General features: G+C 38.4%; 1 protein-coding gene across 1 annotated transcript; it reads left to right on the top strand.

Moving 5' to 3' along the window:
* The first annotated feature begins 272 nt into the window (after positions 1 to 272).
* On the top strand, positions 273 to 11,294 carry LOC113131525 (collagen alpha-1(XXII) chain). Its single transcript, XM_026308898.1, has 24 exons — positions 273 to 494; positions 612 to 689; positions 769 to 864; positions 952 to 1,005; positions 3,632 to 3,685; positions 3,831 to 3,884; positions 3,966 to 4,019; positions 4,132 to 4,185; positions 4,270 to 4,323; positions 4,401 to 4,454; positions 4,863 to 4,916; positions 5,045 to 5,089; positions 5,188 to 5,241; positions 5,331 to 5,384; positions 5,484 to 5,537; positions 5,670 to 5,741; positions 5,829 to 5,864; positions 6,932 to 6,976; positions 7,063 to 7,095; positions 7,908 to 8,054; positions 8,518 to 8,694; positions 9,559 to 9,649; positions 10,601 to 10,678; positions 10,943 to 11,294. The coding sequence occupies exons 1-24, from the start codon at positions 294 to 296 to the stop codon at positions 11,146 to 11,148; spliced, it is 1,899 nt and encodes a 632-aa protein (XP_026164683.1). The 5' UTR covers positions 273 to 293; the 3' UTR covers positions 11,149 to 11,294.
* The last annotated feature ends 3,550 nt before the right edge of the window (positions 11,295 to 14,844 follow it).

Raw genomic sequence — 14,844 nt, 5'->3', positions numbered from 1 at the left:
AGACCCTTATGTTCCCACAAAAGACTTTAATTGTTTTTTGAACAAAGTAGCCTCTGTTTAGTATTATCCAGCTCTCTAAGCCTCCTTTCCCATGCCACAGTGACGTGTATCCAGATGGGCTTCCCTCCGACTACTCTGTCATCGCAACGTTTAAGGTGACCAAGGACACGGCCACGAAAGCCTGGAACCTGTGGCAGGTCAGTGACCCTGAAGGACGAGAGCAAGTTGGCCTGCGTTTCCAGAGCGACTCGCGCTCTCTGGACTTCTTTTACACCAGCCCCCATGGGAGCCAAATGCTGAGAACCTTCCATGGTGTGGAAAAGTTGTTTGATGGAGAGTGGCACAAGTTGGCACTGAGTGTGAAGGGCACCCAGGTGAAACTGCTGATTGACTGTGAAGAGGTCAGTGTGGAGGCCATTGATGAGCCAAGACCAGTCATCCGCCGAGGGTACACCTCTATTGTCAAGCGGGCTGTTGGAGATCGCTCTGTGTCTGTATGTTGACAACTCAGATTTTTATATATTAAATGTTGTATCTTCCTTTTGATTTGGATTACAACTAAAACTAAACTATTATCTTCTGTTTTTTTGTTTTGTTTTGTTTTGTTTTAGGTGGACCTCCAGCAGATGGAAGTGTCATGTGACCCAGAGCAGGCTTATTCAGAGAGCTGCTGTGAGCTCTCCAGTGTGGTGAGTCAACTGTGATTCTGCCTCTGTTAGAAACATGTGAAGTTTCATAATCAATTTCTTACCTATTTGTCTATGGCAGTGTGGAGGGTATGCAGAGATTGGCTTAACAGCTGGAAGAGCATCTTGCAAATGTATGCATGGACAACCTGGCATCCAGGGACCACCAGGGCCAAAGGTGACTGTGTCTGTACTGTCAAGCTTGGCTGAAAATGATAACACTGATAAGTTAAACCTGTGCTGACATATTTTCATTCTTTTGCAGGGTCACAGAGGTCTTCCAGGGGAACCTGGAGACACAGGAAGACAAGGAAACTGGGTAATTAAAAATTTAGTAAATTGAATATCCAACCTTATGGTACGCAGGTTCAAATCATGTTCTGGAGCAGCATCCCCCTCTTCTTCCCAGATCATAAATAGTTAAAATGAATTGTCACATTGTAAAACCGTCATCCATGAGACAGCAGTGAGGCTGTGGAAAATGGCAATAGAAGTACAACTGAGACACGACAGGATGGAAACAGATCTGGAAGCAGAAGCACATAGCAATTGTAAACACAGTGGCTCCTTTCATAGTTTAAAACTTAAATCTGCTTTGCAAATGATTTAGACAGAAGCCAAGATGCACACAAAGCAATACGGATGTGACAATAAATTTGTTTTCATAGTCCTGAAATAGCCATTTGCATCTTTAAACACAGGACATGCTGACTTAAAAATATAGTATTTAACTCAAAATGGCAAAAGATGACAGGATTTCTAATGGTTTTGCTTTTCCATTTGGAAAATATAATGTAATGTGCCAAATGTAATGAGTCCCACACACACAGGAACATCAGGCAGTTGAGCAATAACCATACCCTCCAAGTGTCTCATAATGAGTGGCATTAGTCTGCTTTACTGTTGTGTGAAGTTTTACCAGATGTTTGTTTCTTTAAATTTTTTGATTTTTGTGGATAAGGCTAATAAATCCACAGAGGAAGACCATATTGTGAAAGAATAGAAAGGTTCAAGGAAATGATAACTAAGAAAGGATTTAGCTGCAGGGGCCAATTACACATGCATCAGTGAATGAACAAATACACTCACATTTGTATCCTGTATCCTTCAGGGAGCTGCAGATGTGATTATTTCCACTTTAAATTTATGACTTGTTAATCTCTTTGATGCTTAGCAGTCACTGTTGTGTTGGAGCAGTTCTGAGTCTTTAAAAAAATTGCCCAGAAAACATGTGTTTAAAGGAGGAGGATTTTTTTTTTTTTATTAATATGTGATGGTTTGGCATTTAACATGTATACTCAGGTTCCTGTGCACTCAAGGAAATCCCCCATGCTGCCCCTGTAGACCAACTCAGAGCACATTTCCAGAGCTGTACATGTTACATATTCATGTCCAGAAACACAGCTGTAGCTCATCTGGGAGTAAACATCTGTCTTGTGTAACTGGTTAGAGTGTTGACCTCCTGCCAGCTTGTGAATCACTGAGCCCCAACATGTTTATCCCCTCCCCTGCTGGCATCGGAGGAGGGCATTTCCTGGCGCAGATATTTGAACTGTCCATCTGGTGGGTGGTCCTTTGCTGTACCACCTTCGAAGCGTCATAAACTTCATGGTCATGCCTCTTGTGGTGCTGTCAGCCATCTCTGAGGTTAAACTCTGCCCAGCTGACTCTGCTTAAAATCAGTCTTAGGTGAGATGTTAAAATAAACAGACAATGCAAAGGCATCCTGGCCTTGTTGAATCTGTTTGTTGTTGCAATGAAATATAGCCAACTGGAAAACACTTCTCCCTCTACTACTGAGGAAGTCAGCATCTGTGCAAACAATACTGGTCCATTTAGCTGTATTTATGACTAATGTTTCCTGAATCCTGCAGAACGGGCTAAAGTATATATTTCCACCAATGCATCTATTGTGAGTGTGATCGAAATTTATAGCATTTACATTGTAAATGTCATTTTTCTCATTTGGTTATATTTTTTAAAGGTTACACGAAATGATTAACAGTTTGAGAATATATTTGCTTGGTTGATTCCCAAGAGTTAAATGATCAAATGAATATGTCTTTATATATATATATATATATATATATATCTCAATTGATATGTATATGTTAATATACTGTATGTATGGAGCTGCAGCAATGATGTATTAACATCAGTTGATAACCGATACCTCTGAAGCTCATTAAACCACACTTAACAACCATATATGAACTACAAATTGTAGTTTTCACACTTTGGTTTTATACACATCAAATAAACAAGATATGTGATAAATGGTGTGTCTTTAGAGGTCGGCAAGGCAGATTTTTTTTTCTTTTTATAATCGGAAAGACTGTTTCCAGTCTTTGTGCTAAGTTAAGCCAATTCTCTCTTGGCTATAGCTTCATATTTCAAGGAATAATGTGACTTAGGAAATTCTGTGTAATCTTGTCATGTTTGCCTACAGGAAAAAGCTGACTAATTAACACATTATATGTCATTTGTTTTTGTATAATAATAGTAGTGGGAAAACTACAATTTATGGTTTTATAGGGGAAATTTTGGTCTCTGCACCTAATGATTAAACAAACAATCTGTGACATGTTAATTAGTGAGCTATTTTCTCCTTTTTTAAATATTTGTGCTAAGCTAAGCAAATCTTGACAAAAAAGCAAGTGTAAAACATTCTTTCCTCTTTTTCCTCTTTATGTCTTACCACATTGATTACAAAAAAAAAAAATCCTGCTTTTCAATTACAGAGCAAATCCAGTCATGCCTAAACAGCTTGACTGTCTGATGCATCCAGTATTTAATCTCTCAGACAACATCAGTGGCTTTATCCCAGTGGAAACAGTTGTTAACATTTGCAATTTATGCTCTATTTCTCAAGCCGATCCATTCACAAATGAATAGCTGCAGTGCTACAAGTCTTGCTTTGAAATTAAGTCCAACTTGTCTTACAGGGCATCAGAGGAAACACAGGAGACTATGGCAACATTGGTGAGCCAGGCCCAAAGGTAAACCTCTGGATTAATATGCTCCTGTATCAGGGCTACACTTCAGTATGGCTCATTCTCAAAAATTAATAACCGCCCTGTGCTGACACCCCCACCCTCACACATACACACCCCTCATAACGAAACATCATACATGTTTCCTTAGGGTGAAGAAGGAATCCAAGGCGAGAAAGGAATGAGAGGACCCTGGGGTCAATTGGTAATTTATCACACACAGATTTATGACTTTCTTTATGCTGAGATGTTACAAATCTGCATTAATTAACTGTTGTGTTAACAGGGAGACAGAGGTCCTAAGGGGCTGAAAGGACTAAGAGGGGCAGCAGGCTTCAAGGTAAACTTGTTTAATTGTACAATGACTATTACAGGTTGCAGACTTTTCACTGGATTTCTGTGCAGCTGGCAACTGAGAGAGTATCATGTTGACATTTGGACTGTAATTAAAGGGAGTTGTTGGACCACCTGGAGATATCGGAGAGACTGGGAAACCAGGAGAAGTTGTAAGTCAACCTTTCAGACAGTGGTAAGCTTTTGTAAGTGATTATGTAACTACAATATTAATAACGTTTTTGGCCTCCTTGAAGGGAGGTAAAGGCGAAAGAGGTTATGAAGGGATTCCCGGTTTTCAAGGAGTTAAGGTATTTATATTTCCATCTTTCTTGGTCTTCCTTTTTTCTAGATATTGTAATTTCATTAATCACGCTTTTATTTTCAGGGAGAAAAAGGGGCCTCTGGTACACAAGGGCGTCCTGGGTCCAAAGGAAAGCAGGTGGGTTGTTGTGGGATTCCCTGTTCCATAATCCATTATAAGACCATCTTAATTCCGAATTCTACACACAAAATTCCCTCGTATAAGTCTGGAGAGCCAGTAAATCACTTTTAATGTGGTAAAACACCGGGATAGTGCTATGTTTTTGGCTAATGTGCTGTCTCCATAAACAATGTTAGTTCATGTGGCTGGAGTTTGGCTGAGATCTGAGGCCCTGAACTATAGCAACAAAGGCTAGTGAGTCACTGAAAGAAAAGCTGCAATCACAATGATAACCTGATCTACTGTATATAAAGGAAGGCTGCCTGGTATTAGATGGTAATATGATGCCGTATGAAACGTATAATGTATAATGTAAATAATGTGTATAATGTAAAATCTTGAATTCTCCTGATGATGATTTAACAGGGTATTGTGGGAGATCCTGGAAATCGGGGAGTTCCTGGACAGAAGGGAAAGCCTGTATGTATCACAAATGAATCACAATGGTTTCACTTTTGTTTGTCTCATTTACAAATCACCAGAAAGGTTTCAAAATGAATTATTTTAATAACTGGTGAATGTTTTTTGGCTGAATTTGTGAAAACTAGGGGATCCAAGGGCCTGTGGGCAGAGCTGGCACCATTGGACCAAAGGTACTTTACTGTTGACATCCCTACAAGCTCACACCTGAGAGCTCACTTACTCTCCCAAAATAATTTGTCTATTTATAGTAACGGTAGCATCTCCCTAGGGCATCATTGGAGATCCGGGCTTATCTGGCAGAGACGGCGACCCTGGAATAGAGGTTTTATATTCTGCTGATAAGGATGCCTACATGTTGAACACTGGAAACAATGCATTTGTATTATTGAACGTTTCATCTATTCTTCACAGGCTTATCAAGGACCACAAGGACTTAGTGGAAGACTTGGACACAAAGGAGTAATGGTAATTCACCAAGCTTCTTTGGTTTTGTAAATAAAATAAAATAATGAAATAAACTTGTTGTTTGACAAAATCATTTATTGCCATTTGTGTCCTTTACAGGGGGAGAAAGGTGCCCTCGGGCCAGCAGGAGAAATGGGTCCCCAAGGACAAACTGTAAGTCAATTAATTTCAATCACTGAAGACGAGCACATAATACTTTTTGCAAAGTAGTTTACCATCTTAAAGAAAGACAGCAAAGAATAAAGCAGTCCCTTAGGGTGGTTTAATAAATGTTTTATTGTTGAGGGCCCAAGAGGTTACAAAGGTTCTGCGGGGAAGCCAGGAAGACCTGGATTTATCGGCCCACCAGGACCTACCGTAAGAGCTCCAGATGAATTTTCTAAACTCTTTCAAACTCTAGTTTATTTTTTTTTGAAGCCATTAAACCATGTCATTACTTTACAGGGACATGTGGGTGTGTCTGGTAAACCAGGACCCAAGGTAATACATCCTCATCCATTACCCAGATATAAAGCTATGCAATAATTACTAACCTATTTAATAATTAGCTAGGTGCAGAATCATTGAGAGACATTGAGTTTGGGATTTGCAGATGCCTTTTCTTTCCAAACCAGGTGACTTATTAAACTTTATTGTTAGGTAAGAGGTAAAGAATAAAATGAGATTCTAGTCACCCTTGTTAATATTACCAAAGCCAATCTTTAAATTTCTGCACACTAATGCGCCATCTAATTCTTCATCTTTTCACTAGGCCTCATCTGTCAGCAGACCCATAATAAACTACTATGAAGGGGTGGTCAGAGGCTGCCCTTCAGGGCTTATTGGCTCAGTGCATTTTATCCTCCCCATCTGGAAAAGCGGTCACAATGAGTGCTGAACTCCTCTTAGGACCCCATCTCGTTGTTTACAGAATGTCCCATGCCAATTATAGACAGATATTCCTGAAGAAACTGATATTGAGCTGTTGAAGTTTTTGTGGCATGCTGTAAAGCAAACAAACTTGATAATTAGCTTCACATTTGGCTGTTGACACATAACTATTTACCAGAAAGCCTGAGATGTTTAATTTAGAATTGATAGGGAACTTTCGAATGCGACAGTATTATCCTTCAGAGACTAAAAAATCATCATGAAGTTAAAATATAACAGATCTGGGGTAGTAAAGTACTGCATTCTCTGCTAGCAAATGCAAACCAGGCAATCAGAACGTCAATCAATAGTCAGTCAATCAGAAAGTGGTAATGAATTAATATTTTTTAGATTCACATTTAACTGACCTCTGACAGCCATTCCACACCTAACTGCCAACCCATGATGGATATGGGACAAACAGTGGTATTAAAAAGTTATTTTTTTATCCAGTGACCTGTGTAGAAGCCAACTTTCAATACAGTAGTTATAATGTAGCTGTAATGCATTTTGGTGCTTGTCAACTGCAGACAAAGAATTAAAAATGAAGGAGTGTTTATTTGACATATGCAGCACACCAGTGAAATCAAATGTATGCAAGTTTCTCACTTGTTCTATTATTCATATGTTTTATACAGGGTGACACAGGAATTCCAGGAATCCAAGGAGTTAAAGGTGCAAAGGTACTGTTGTATATTTCTTCATCTCTGCTCATCATTTCATTTGCTTCATGTCTTTTCCTTAAAATTAATTTGTTATTTTTTTATAGGGAGAAAAAGGAGTTAAGGGCCCAAAGGGAAAGGTAAGGTGTGGTTAGCTTCGGTTGGCATATATTGAATTATTTTTCTATTTAAATGATGGTATCTGCTTCTTGCAATCCAATCCTCTGCTTTGATTAAGAGACAAATTACAACTTGGCTGTGATGAGTTTCGTAATACCATGATTCCTGCCAGACTATCAGCACTTTATTGATATATTCATCACATTCTCTGTTTGCAAACTAAATGGTCTACACTATCTAATATCTATCCAACAAATAACATTCCAAACATATTTTAAGCATCTGTAGATGCGATAATGTCAGTAACACCCACCGTTGCACCAAAATGAATTTGTCATGTGTTCTCCACCAAGTTGGAATATTTTTGAAGTTTGCATTCAGATATTATCATTGCAGGTTTATTGTATTCACTGATTTTAGTTTTCCATTTGATTCTGTGCTTTTTAACATTAGTTTTCCATTTGATTCTGTGTTTTTTAACATTAGTTTTCCATTTGATTCTGTGTTTTTTAACATTAGTTTTCCATTTGATTCTGTGTTTTTTAACATTCTCTTTCTCACTGGGATTCTGTTACTTACTCGCCTGCTTAACCATCTACACAGCAAAAATGTCAGTGTTAAATCAACTCTGGGCGTGTTCATTTTTTGCTGTGTGTATGATTCTCTTAGTAGCTGTGTTAATTATAATTATTCATATGTCATTCACATTCAAAGTTTTTTTTCCTGTTGCTGTATTCCATAAAGTTTATGTTCATGCAAAACAGATTTTTCATTGCACTCTGATGAATCAGTACTGAGTCCATTCCTGCTCATATTGTTAAACTCTCTGTAGATCGGAGAAAGGGGCGAGCAGGGTCCTCAGGGAGGACGGGGGAAACGTGGCCTGGCAGGCTCACCTGGACGTTCAGGTCCTCTTGGAGTCAAGGGGGTTCGAGGTGAAGTAGGACCAGATGGCTTTCAAGGGCCCCCAGGTCCACCAGTAAGTAAATAACAAGCATCTAAAGTTTTTTTTTTTAATGCCAAAAACATTACAGTCTTGCGGTACAGAATAGTGTTTTATGTAATTATGGTGAAAAGTGCTGATCTTCTGTTTCTACTGTACTGTAGTTACTCCATTTATCTGTGAATGATGACACACAATATGTAATCAATTGCACCAGCATTCACACTAACTGGCACACATATAGTGTTTGGTAACAATTATAGTGTCAAAAACACATTTAAACAGTTTCTCATTAGCCTTGGTTAGTAGTGACTCACAGCAAGGGTTTCATTTAGTGTGGCTATAAATCTATAATGAGCCTCAGGAAATATTGTTGGCTTCTTTTGTTCACTGCGTTTTCTCTGAAGCAGCCATTGCTTTAGCAAGTCTTGTCGCATAATATTCCATATTACATGTCCCTGGGTCACATCCAGTGATGTGGTAACGATTTGTTACACAGGGCCCGACCCTCCCTGCTCAACACGTGATCGAAGTTTGTAAGAAAGTGGTCCTGGAACAGATGTCTACATTTGCCAACTCAGTAAAGAGGACATGTGCTGCAGTTTGTCCTCTCTATGGGGACGTACCAATGGGTGCCCCTGGTCGCCCTGGACCAAAAGGACCCCCCGGACCTCCTGTGAGAAGAATGACTATACATACACACACACACACATATATATATATATATATATATATATATAAAAAAAAAATATATATATATATATATATATATATATATATATATATATATATATATATATATATATATATATATATATATATATATATATATATATATAATATTTTTTTACAAAATTATTGCTTTACATGTCCTGTCACTGCCTTAGGATGTTTAGCCAAGACACCAGTGGAGCACAGAAGTGCATGCTTTCCATACATTGTTCACTATTGTCTCAGTAGTTGAGTAAAATGCAAGGACATTGCAAGGGCTTAGAATGGATTAAGAGAGCTGAAGTATTTGGCAGAAAAGCTTGGAATGAAAACATTACAATTTTCCACGTCTCCATGAGGACAAATAAGGAGTCAGAGACTAGACACTTGGTCTCTGTTGAATGGTTTTTGGAGAGTATCAAAGCTGTCCTTGGATTGGAAAGCCTTTTCCACAATATTATTCAGTGTAGAACCAATTCACGTTCCACAACTTATTTAATCACATTCACTCTCAGGCTGATAAATGCTCCAAAAGCCATGACTATATAAAACTATTCCACTATATTAGATAATGCCTGGTAGGCCTCATGTTGTGAAGTTTAATGCCAAACCGAGAATAGTAATGTACTGGTACTGTACAATGTTTTCCTCACAGGGTATCGAATAATAAAAGCAAAATAAATATTTCCAGGCATTTTTTTTACTTATCTGGTCAGAGAAGAATGGAACTCAATTCATGGTTTGAAAAGTATCTGAAAAAAACATTAAACGATTTAAACTAAAAACACAAAAGATTAATGCTGTATTTTCCTACTGATGATGTTGTCAGGGTGACCCTGGTATTGATGGTGTTGATGGAGAAGTGGGCCCACCGGGATTCTATGGAGAAGCCGGAGAACTGGGCCGACAAGGAGAAACAGGTGTGATAAACAAACCTGTTACCTGACACCTCTGGAAGATTGACTAGTAATAGGAACTACTATAACACTCAGGACATATTGGCCTAGGGTGTGCCAGGTTTGACCACTACTGTTTCTCAAAGTTTCTGTATGTATGGATGTAAAATATTAAATCACTGGAGTACAATTTTAAAAAAAAGTATATATACAGGCATATATATCATCTCCAAATTGTTACAAGTACAAGTACTCACTGCAAAGAACAGCCACATTCATGATTTTACCATATTTTTTTTTCTTTTATTAATATTATTATTATTATTGTTTCTTATTTGTTTTTACGTTAACTGCATTTCGGCTTCTTTATATACCATGAGGCAGTTTCATCTATATTATTGATTTATACTTTAGAAGTTAATTTTGTTTTGTACATAAAATCTCAATCACCAAAGAAATGACTCACTATTATTTGTATCTTGTATATGCCAAATACATGCTGTTGAGTAAAGGTACAAAATTACCTGTACTTAAGATACTTTGCCTTTCTTCATGATTATAGACTAACATTACATACATTATTTATATTATATTTATTACTGCTCCGGTTGTGTGTTCACTGCTGTGTGTGTGCACACTGGGTGGTAATGGAATTTCCCCATTGTGGGACTAATAAGGGTAATAACTTAACTTATTATCTGCTCTAATTTATGGTAAATGGCCTGAGCATGTTACACTCGTGCTACATTCCCATGTCAAGACAATAAAATTGAATATTTACATGATGTTTAAACATTTATTTAACACCGATCTCAGCAACACATGTTGCCTTTAATCAACATGAATGGCATCTCTTGAGTAGAACTCACTCGTGGTGGAATAGTATTTTGGCTTGTCTGCTGTCATTCCTGCTAAGAGATCAGTGTGTGTGTGTGTGTGTGTGTGTGTGTGTGTGTGTGTGTGTCTGACTTCCAGGTGACAGAGGAGAGAGAGGTGATAAAGGAGCCAAGGGTTATGGCCTTCCTGGTTACATCGGAGACCAGGGACCAACGGGTAAGTTTATCTTCCAGTATTTCATGCTGTTTGATGATCTGATTAAAATGAGGCATTCATCATTCAGCTGAGTCTGTATTGGAAATTCCAGGAAAAGAGAGGATGGGACGTTTTACTTCAAGAGTAGTGTGTTATTTTCCTAAAAGAAATCATTTTTCTCTGTAAATGCTCCGTTCTTGGAATGTGTGAACATGTAGGCTTACTCAGCTAAATGAGCAGACCAGAAAGTCTGAAGATGAATCAACATTTCTGCCTCAATCACAGGTCAGCGTGGGCGTCCAGGCAGAGCTTTCAATGGGCAGCCTGGGAAGCAGGGTGAGAGGGGACACGTAGGCCGCCCTGGACTCAGGGGGCACCCAGGTCTCAGAGGACCTCCAGGTGTCTGCGTCACCTCTGGGTGTGCTCAGCTCAACTCCACCAGTGGGACACCTCCACCAGCGACACGGTTGAGGTTGAGGAATCGCCCGTAGAGGAAAGCAGAATCTGTGGAAGGTGAATTGAATATTAAGCTTAAAGGAGGAAAATATGGTAAAGATTTTGTTAATATATGTTTGTTATAATAAACTGAAATTTTCATGTAAATATGAAACTGAAACCTGAACTGAAATTCTGAGAACAGGACACCAAAGACATCACTTGTGATTCAAAGGAGAGTGGTAACACAATATATCTGTATAAAAAGACCATCTTCATCTTCATTTGATAGCTTTATTTAAACTGCATTCTGACTTGTCTTTGAACATCTGTTCTTTATAATAAAAATCAAAAAACTATATTAATGTTTATTTAAATGATTGTATTAAAGCCTGGTTTTGGTTCATGATCACAGCCACAGTTAGAAATTAGTGGTCACGTTCTGTATTGTGTCACATGATGCATACTTGACAAAAAAGACTATAAAATTGTTGTAGGTTTTGTGGAAATTAATGATCCTTTTAATGGTAGTGCAGTACTGTAAATACACACTCAAAAAACTTTCCCCCAGATTCCTGAATTTTGAGTTTGTGGTGTAATGGTGTACCATAATAAAATGAGGGAATCTCCCCTCGAAGTCTTCTTATCTCACAAAGATATGAGTTCTGTGTGTTCTCCCCTCTGGAAGGTTTGGAAATGATATTATGTTTAGTGAATATACTATGTTTGAGTTTAGCTGTAAACTGAAAACTTAATGACCTACAGTACAAATCTTTTATAGAAGCTGCTGTAGTGATGAGAACAAACAATGAGACAAACAGTTTCCCATATGGTGACTTGGTACAGTACATATTGTTGTAGCAGCTTCACAGCAACACATAACTAGTTGGCTTCCGGGCCCTTGTGGACTTTCCATCTGAAAAACCTGCTGGTCCAATGGAACAGAGACTTGAGGATATGAGGTGCTGTGCCTGTCTTTCTGCATAAGCTGTGCAATGGTCCAACGCCCTGTCCAGGGCATTTCCCTGCTTTGTGATCAGTGTATGCTGGGAAAGGTTCCAGCAATGCTGCAGCCCAGAAACGACTCCATGAAATAAGTGTTTTCCACAGCTCAAATCTAACGGAGAAACACTTCTGAAAGGAGAAACACACAAGGAGCGCTGCGTGTGGCTCTCCTCAGTATCTTTCCTGGCTTATATTTGTTTCCTCTGAGAAGAACATCTACTGTGGATCGTCATCCTCCACCCCCTCTTTGACTGCAGCATTATGTGTGCCATGCCTTGCTCTGTTTTGTTCCATCAAAGGATGCTATGGCCACCCCTGTCATGGAAACTATTACAAGTCCATGATTATCCTCTAAATTTTCTTTCTGGGCTCAACCACTTGCTTCACTATTTATCTCTGTGGCAAACCATGCAAGTGATCATGATAAATATGGCTTAATGCATGTGAGCTGATTATAACAACCCAGTAGAGATGAACTTCAAAGTGATGGCACAGAATCAGTGGTTATTTAACTGAGAGGTTTTACGTCGTCCTCGGGTAGTTATTAAAGATTTACAGCTATTGCCAGTCACTGTGAGTGTTAGTTGACGTCAGTAATAACTAAAATGTGTCATTGTGTTTCGTAGAAGTGAAAATGAGCAGGGTGCAGATGACGTTAGGGCCAACTCTAAGTTTCATTAATTATACAGGCACAACTTTTTACCACATTCACACATTTTAATGGATTGGCAGAAGGAGGTGCTGCTGGGTGGGCAGATGACCTTTTCTTTTTCTTTTTCTTTCATGTTATTTTTATGAATATGAAAGTGATTGCAAAAAGGACACAAAGCCGTATTTTTGTCCCTCAGGGGTTGCATCCTGTTAAAATGCGTAAGGGGTCACATAATGATAACCTGCATAGAAAATAAGACTAACACACAATTATTTATTTTCCAAATATTTGCTTTTTTAATGTATAAGATTTTCCCTTCTTATAAAATTGTTTATTTCATATGAAATCTGATTTGCTTCAGTTCTCCAAAAATGATGTGCCCTGTCCTCCTGGCATAGGCCTAATGTAGCCAAAGATTATTGGCAGTTATTTTTTAATAATGCTGTAGTCTTGATTAAAGGTTTCTGCTAAAGGTAATGAGTGCCACATTTGCAGATACAACCACATGCACAGTTATCTGATCAGTGTATAAGCCTCAAAAGAAAAGTGGCTTCTTGTGGGAAAACAGAATAAGCATTTTTCTGCCTCTGGGTTTCCCTTCATGTGCAACTCCTGTTGGTTAAAAACCAGAGACCAGTTTATAGAGACAGCAAATTATTCAGCATTGGAAAGCCTGTTTTCCCCAGCAGGTTGGCTCCTCCCAGGCTCCAAACAGCAACTCTGTATTTTCCGTTGTGATCCACCAGAGTGTGCTGAGTCTCAGGGCAGGCCATCATCAGGAAGCTGCTGCTGCTTATTCTCAACATAAGATGATGTCTAATGTCCTCTTTAGCACTGCCTGTGAGATGATGGTTAGACTTCACCACTGAGTTTTTGTTTACCCTATGCATTAGAGGGACAATATACTGGTGTAAAGAAGAAGAATCATCAAATAAAACCAGCAATAGCCAAAAAGTAAAAAGCAAAAGAAAAGTATTTGTTGTAAAAGTAACAAGAGAAACATCACATGTTCTAAATAATATGAATGTAAATAGTTTTATTGGATAGTAATTGTTAATGCAGTAACACATAAGAAGCATGTTAATGTTAAAACAGTAGTTTATAGCCTTTGAGATGATCATGTTTTTTTCATTAGATATCATGTATGTACATTTGTAACTCTACCTGTCATATTCAGTACAGAAATTTAGTGAAGTAGAAAGAAAACTGCCTCTGTCTGAAATGCAGTGAAATCTAAACATGTGGCAGAACACTAAATGTACAGAGTAAAAGTACCTGAGACTCATATGTAAATCATATATGAGCAAATGTACATTCTACCCCAGATGTGGTGATTGATGACATTTTCACCTAAAGAGCAAAAACACTAATTAAAAATTTGTCTTCAGTAAAATTTCTTGTTGAACCAAGTGGCTTAATTAAAAAAACATTTTATAAATAGAAGCTATTGGCCTCTAATTAATGTAATGTAATGTTTTTGATCATTCATGACAGTGTAATCTATAAAGAGTCTTTTCTTGCTTTCATTTCTTTACCATTTTGAAATGTCTCATAAGTAGTATACTGTGATGTATTTAGCATTATGAGTCAAACCCTGCTACAAAATGACTACTGTACACTGTCATGCTCCTTGAAGCCTTCAAGAAACACTGAGGCTGTTGTTTAGTTGATGCACAGCAGACTGCCACTGAGTACAAACATGATAAAACTTGTTAGAGTGGCTCAAACCTAGATTTGCCTGTGCTACAGAGAGTGGAGTCCGTGCTGTGTTTCTAACATCTTGCAGATGTTCAAGCACTGCAGTAGTTTTTCACACCTTGTTCGCTGCTGACTTGTAGAACATAATCCACTGGCCATTTGGGTGATGAAGTGGAATGATGGAGGAGTGCAATGCATTGCTGAGCACTTCAGGTCCTGTTGGATATGCCATTAACAGTATATTTCTCCCATTACACTGAGGCTTGTAGGCTGATTCAGTAAAATCCATGTTCTGTGGTTATGCCCCGTGCAACCCACACATGATCCCAACCCAACCCTCAACACTTGGAAGGAGACTATGCTCGTTGCTATTATTTTCCTTTTTGGACCGTCAGAG

The sequence above is a fragment of the Mastacembelus armatus genome, chromosome 15, assembly GCF_900324485.2.
Source record: "Mastacembelus armatus chromosome 15, fMasArm1.2, whole genome shotgun sequence".
In the NCBI taxonomy this organism is placed as follows: Eukaryota; Metazoa; Chordata; class Actinopteri; order Synbranchiformes; family Mastacembelidae; genus Mastacembelus; species Mastacembelus armatus.
This window is presented reverse-complemented; position numbering and strand designations above follow the sequence as displayed.

Excerpts from the sequence above, each read along its gene's own strand:
- LOC113131525 (XM_026308898.1), top strand. The coding sequence starts at position 294 with ATGCTGAGAACCTTCCATGGTGTGGAAAAGTTGTTTGATGGAGAGTGG. Across the intron at positions 5,385-5,483 it reads TTGGACACAAAGGAGTAATG|GGGGAGAAAGGTGCCCTCGG; the intron begins GTAATTCACCAA and ends TGTCCTTTACAG. Across the intron at positions 8,695-9,558 it reads AAGGACCCCCCGGACCTCCT|GGTGACCCTGGTATTGATGG; the intron begins GTGAGAAGAATG and ends TGATGTTGTCAG.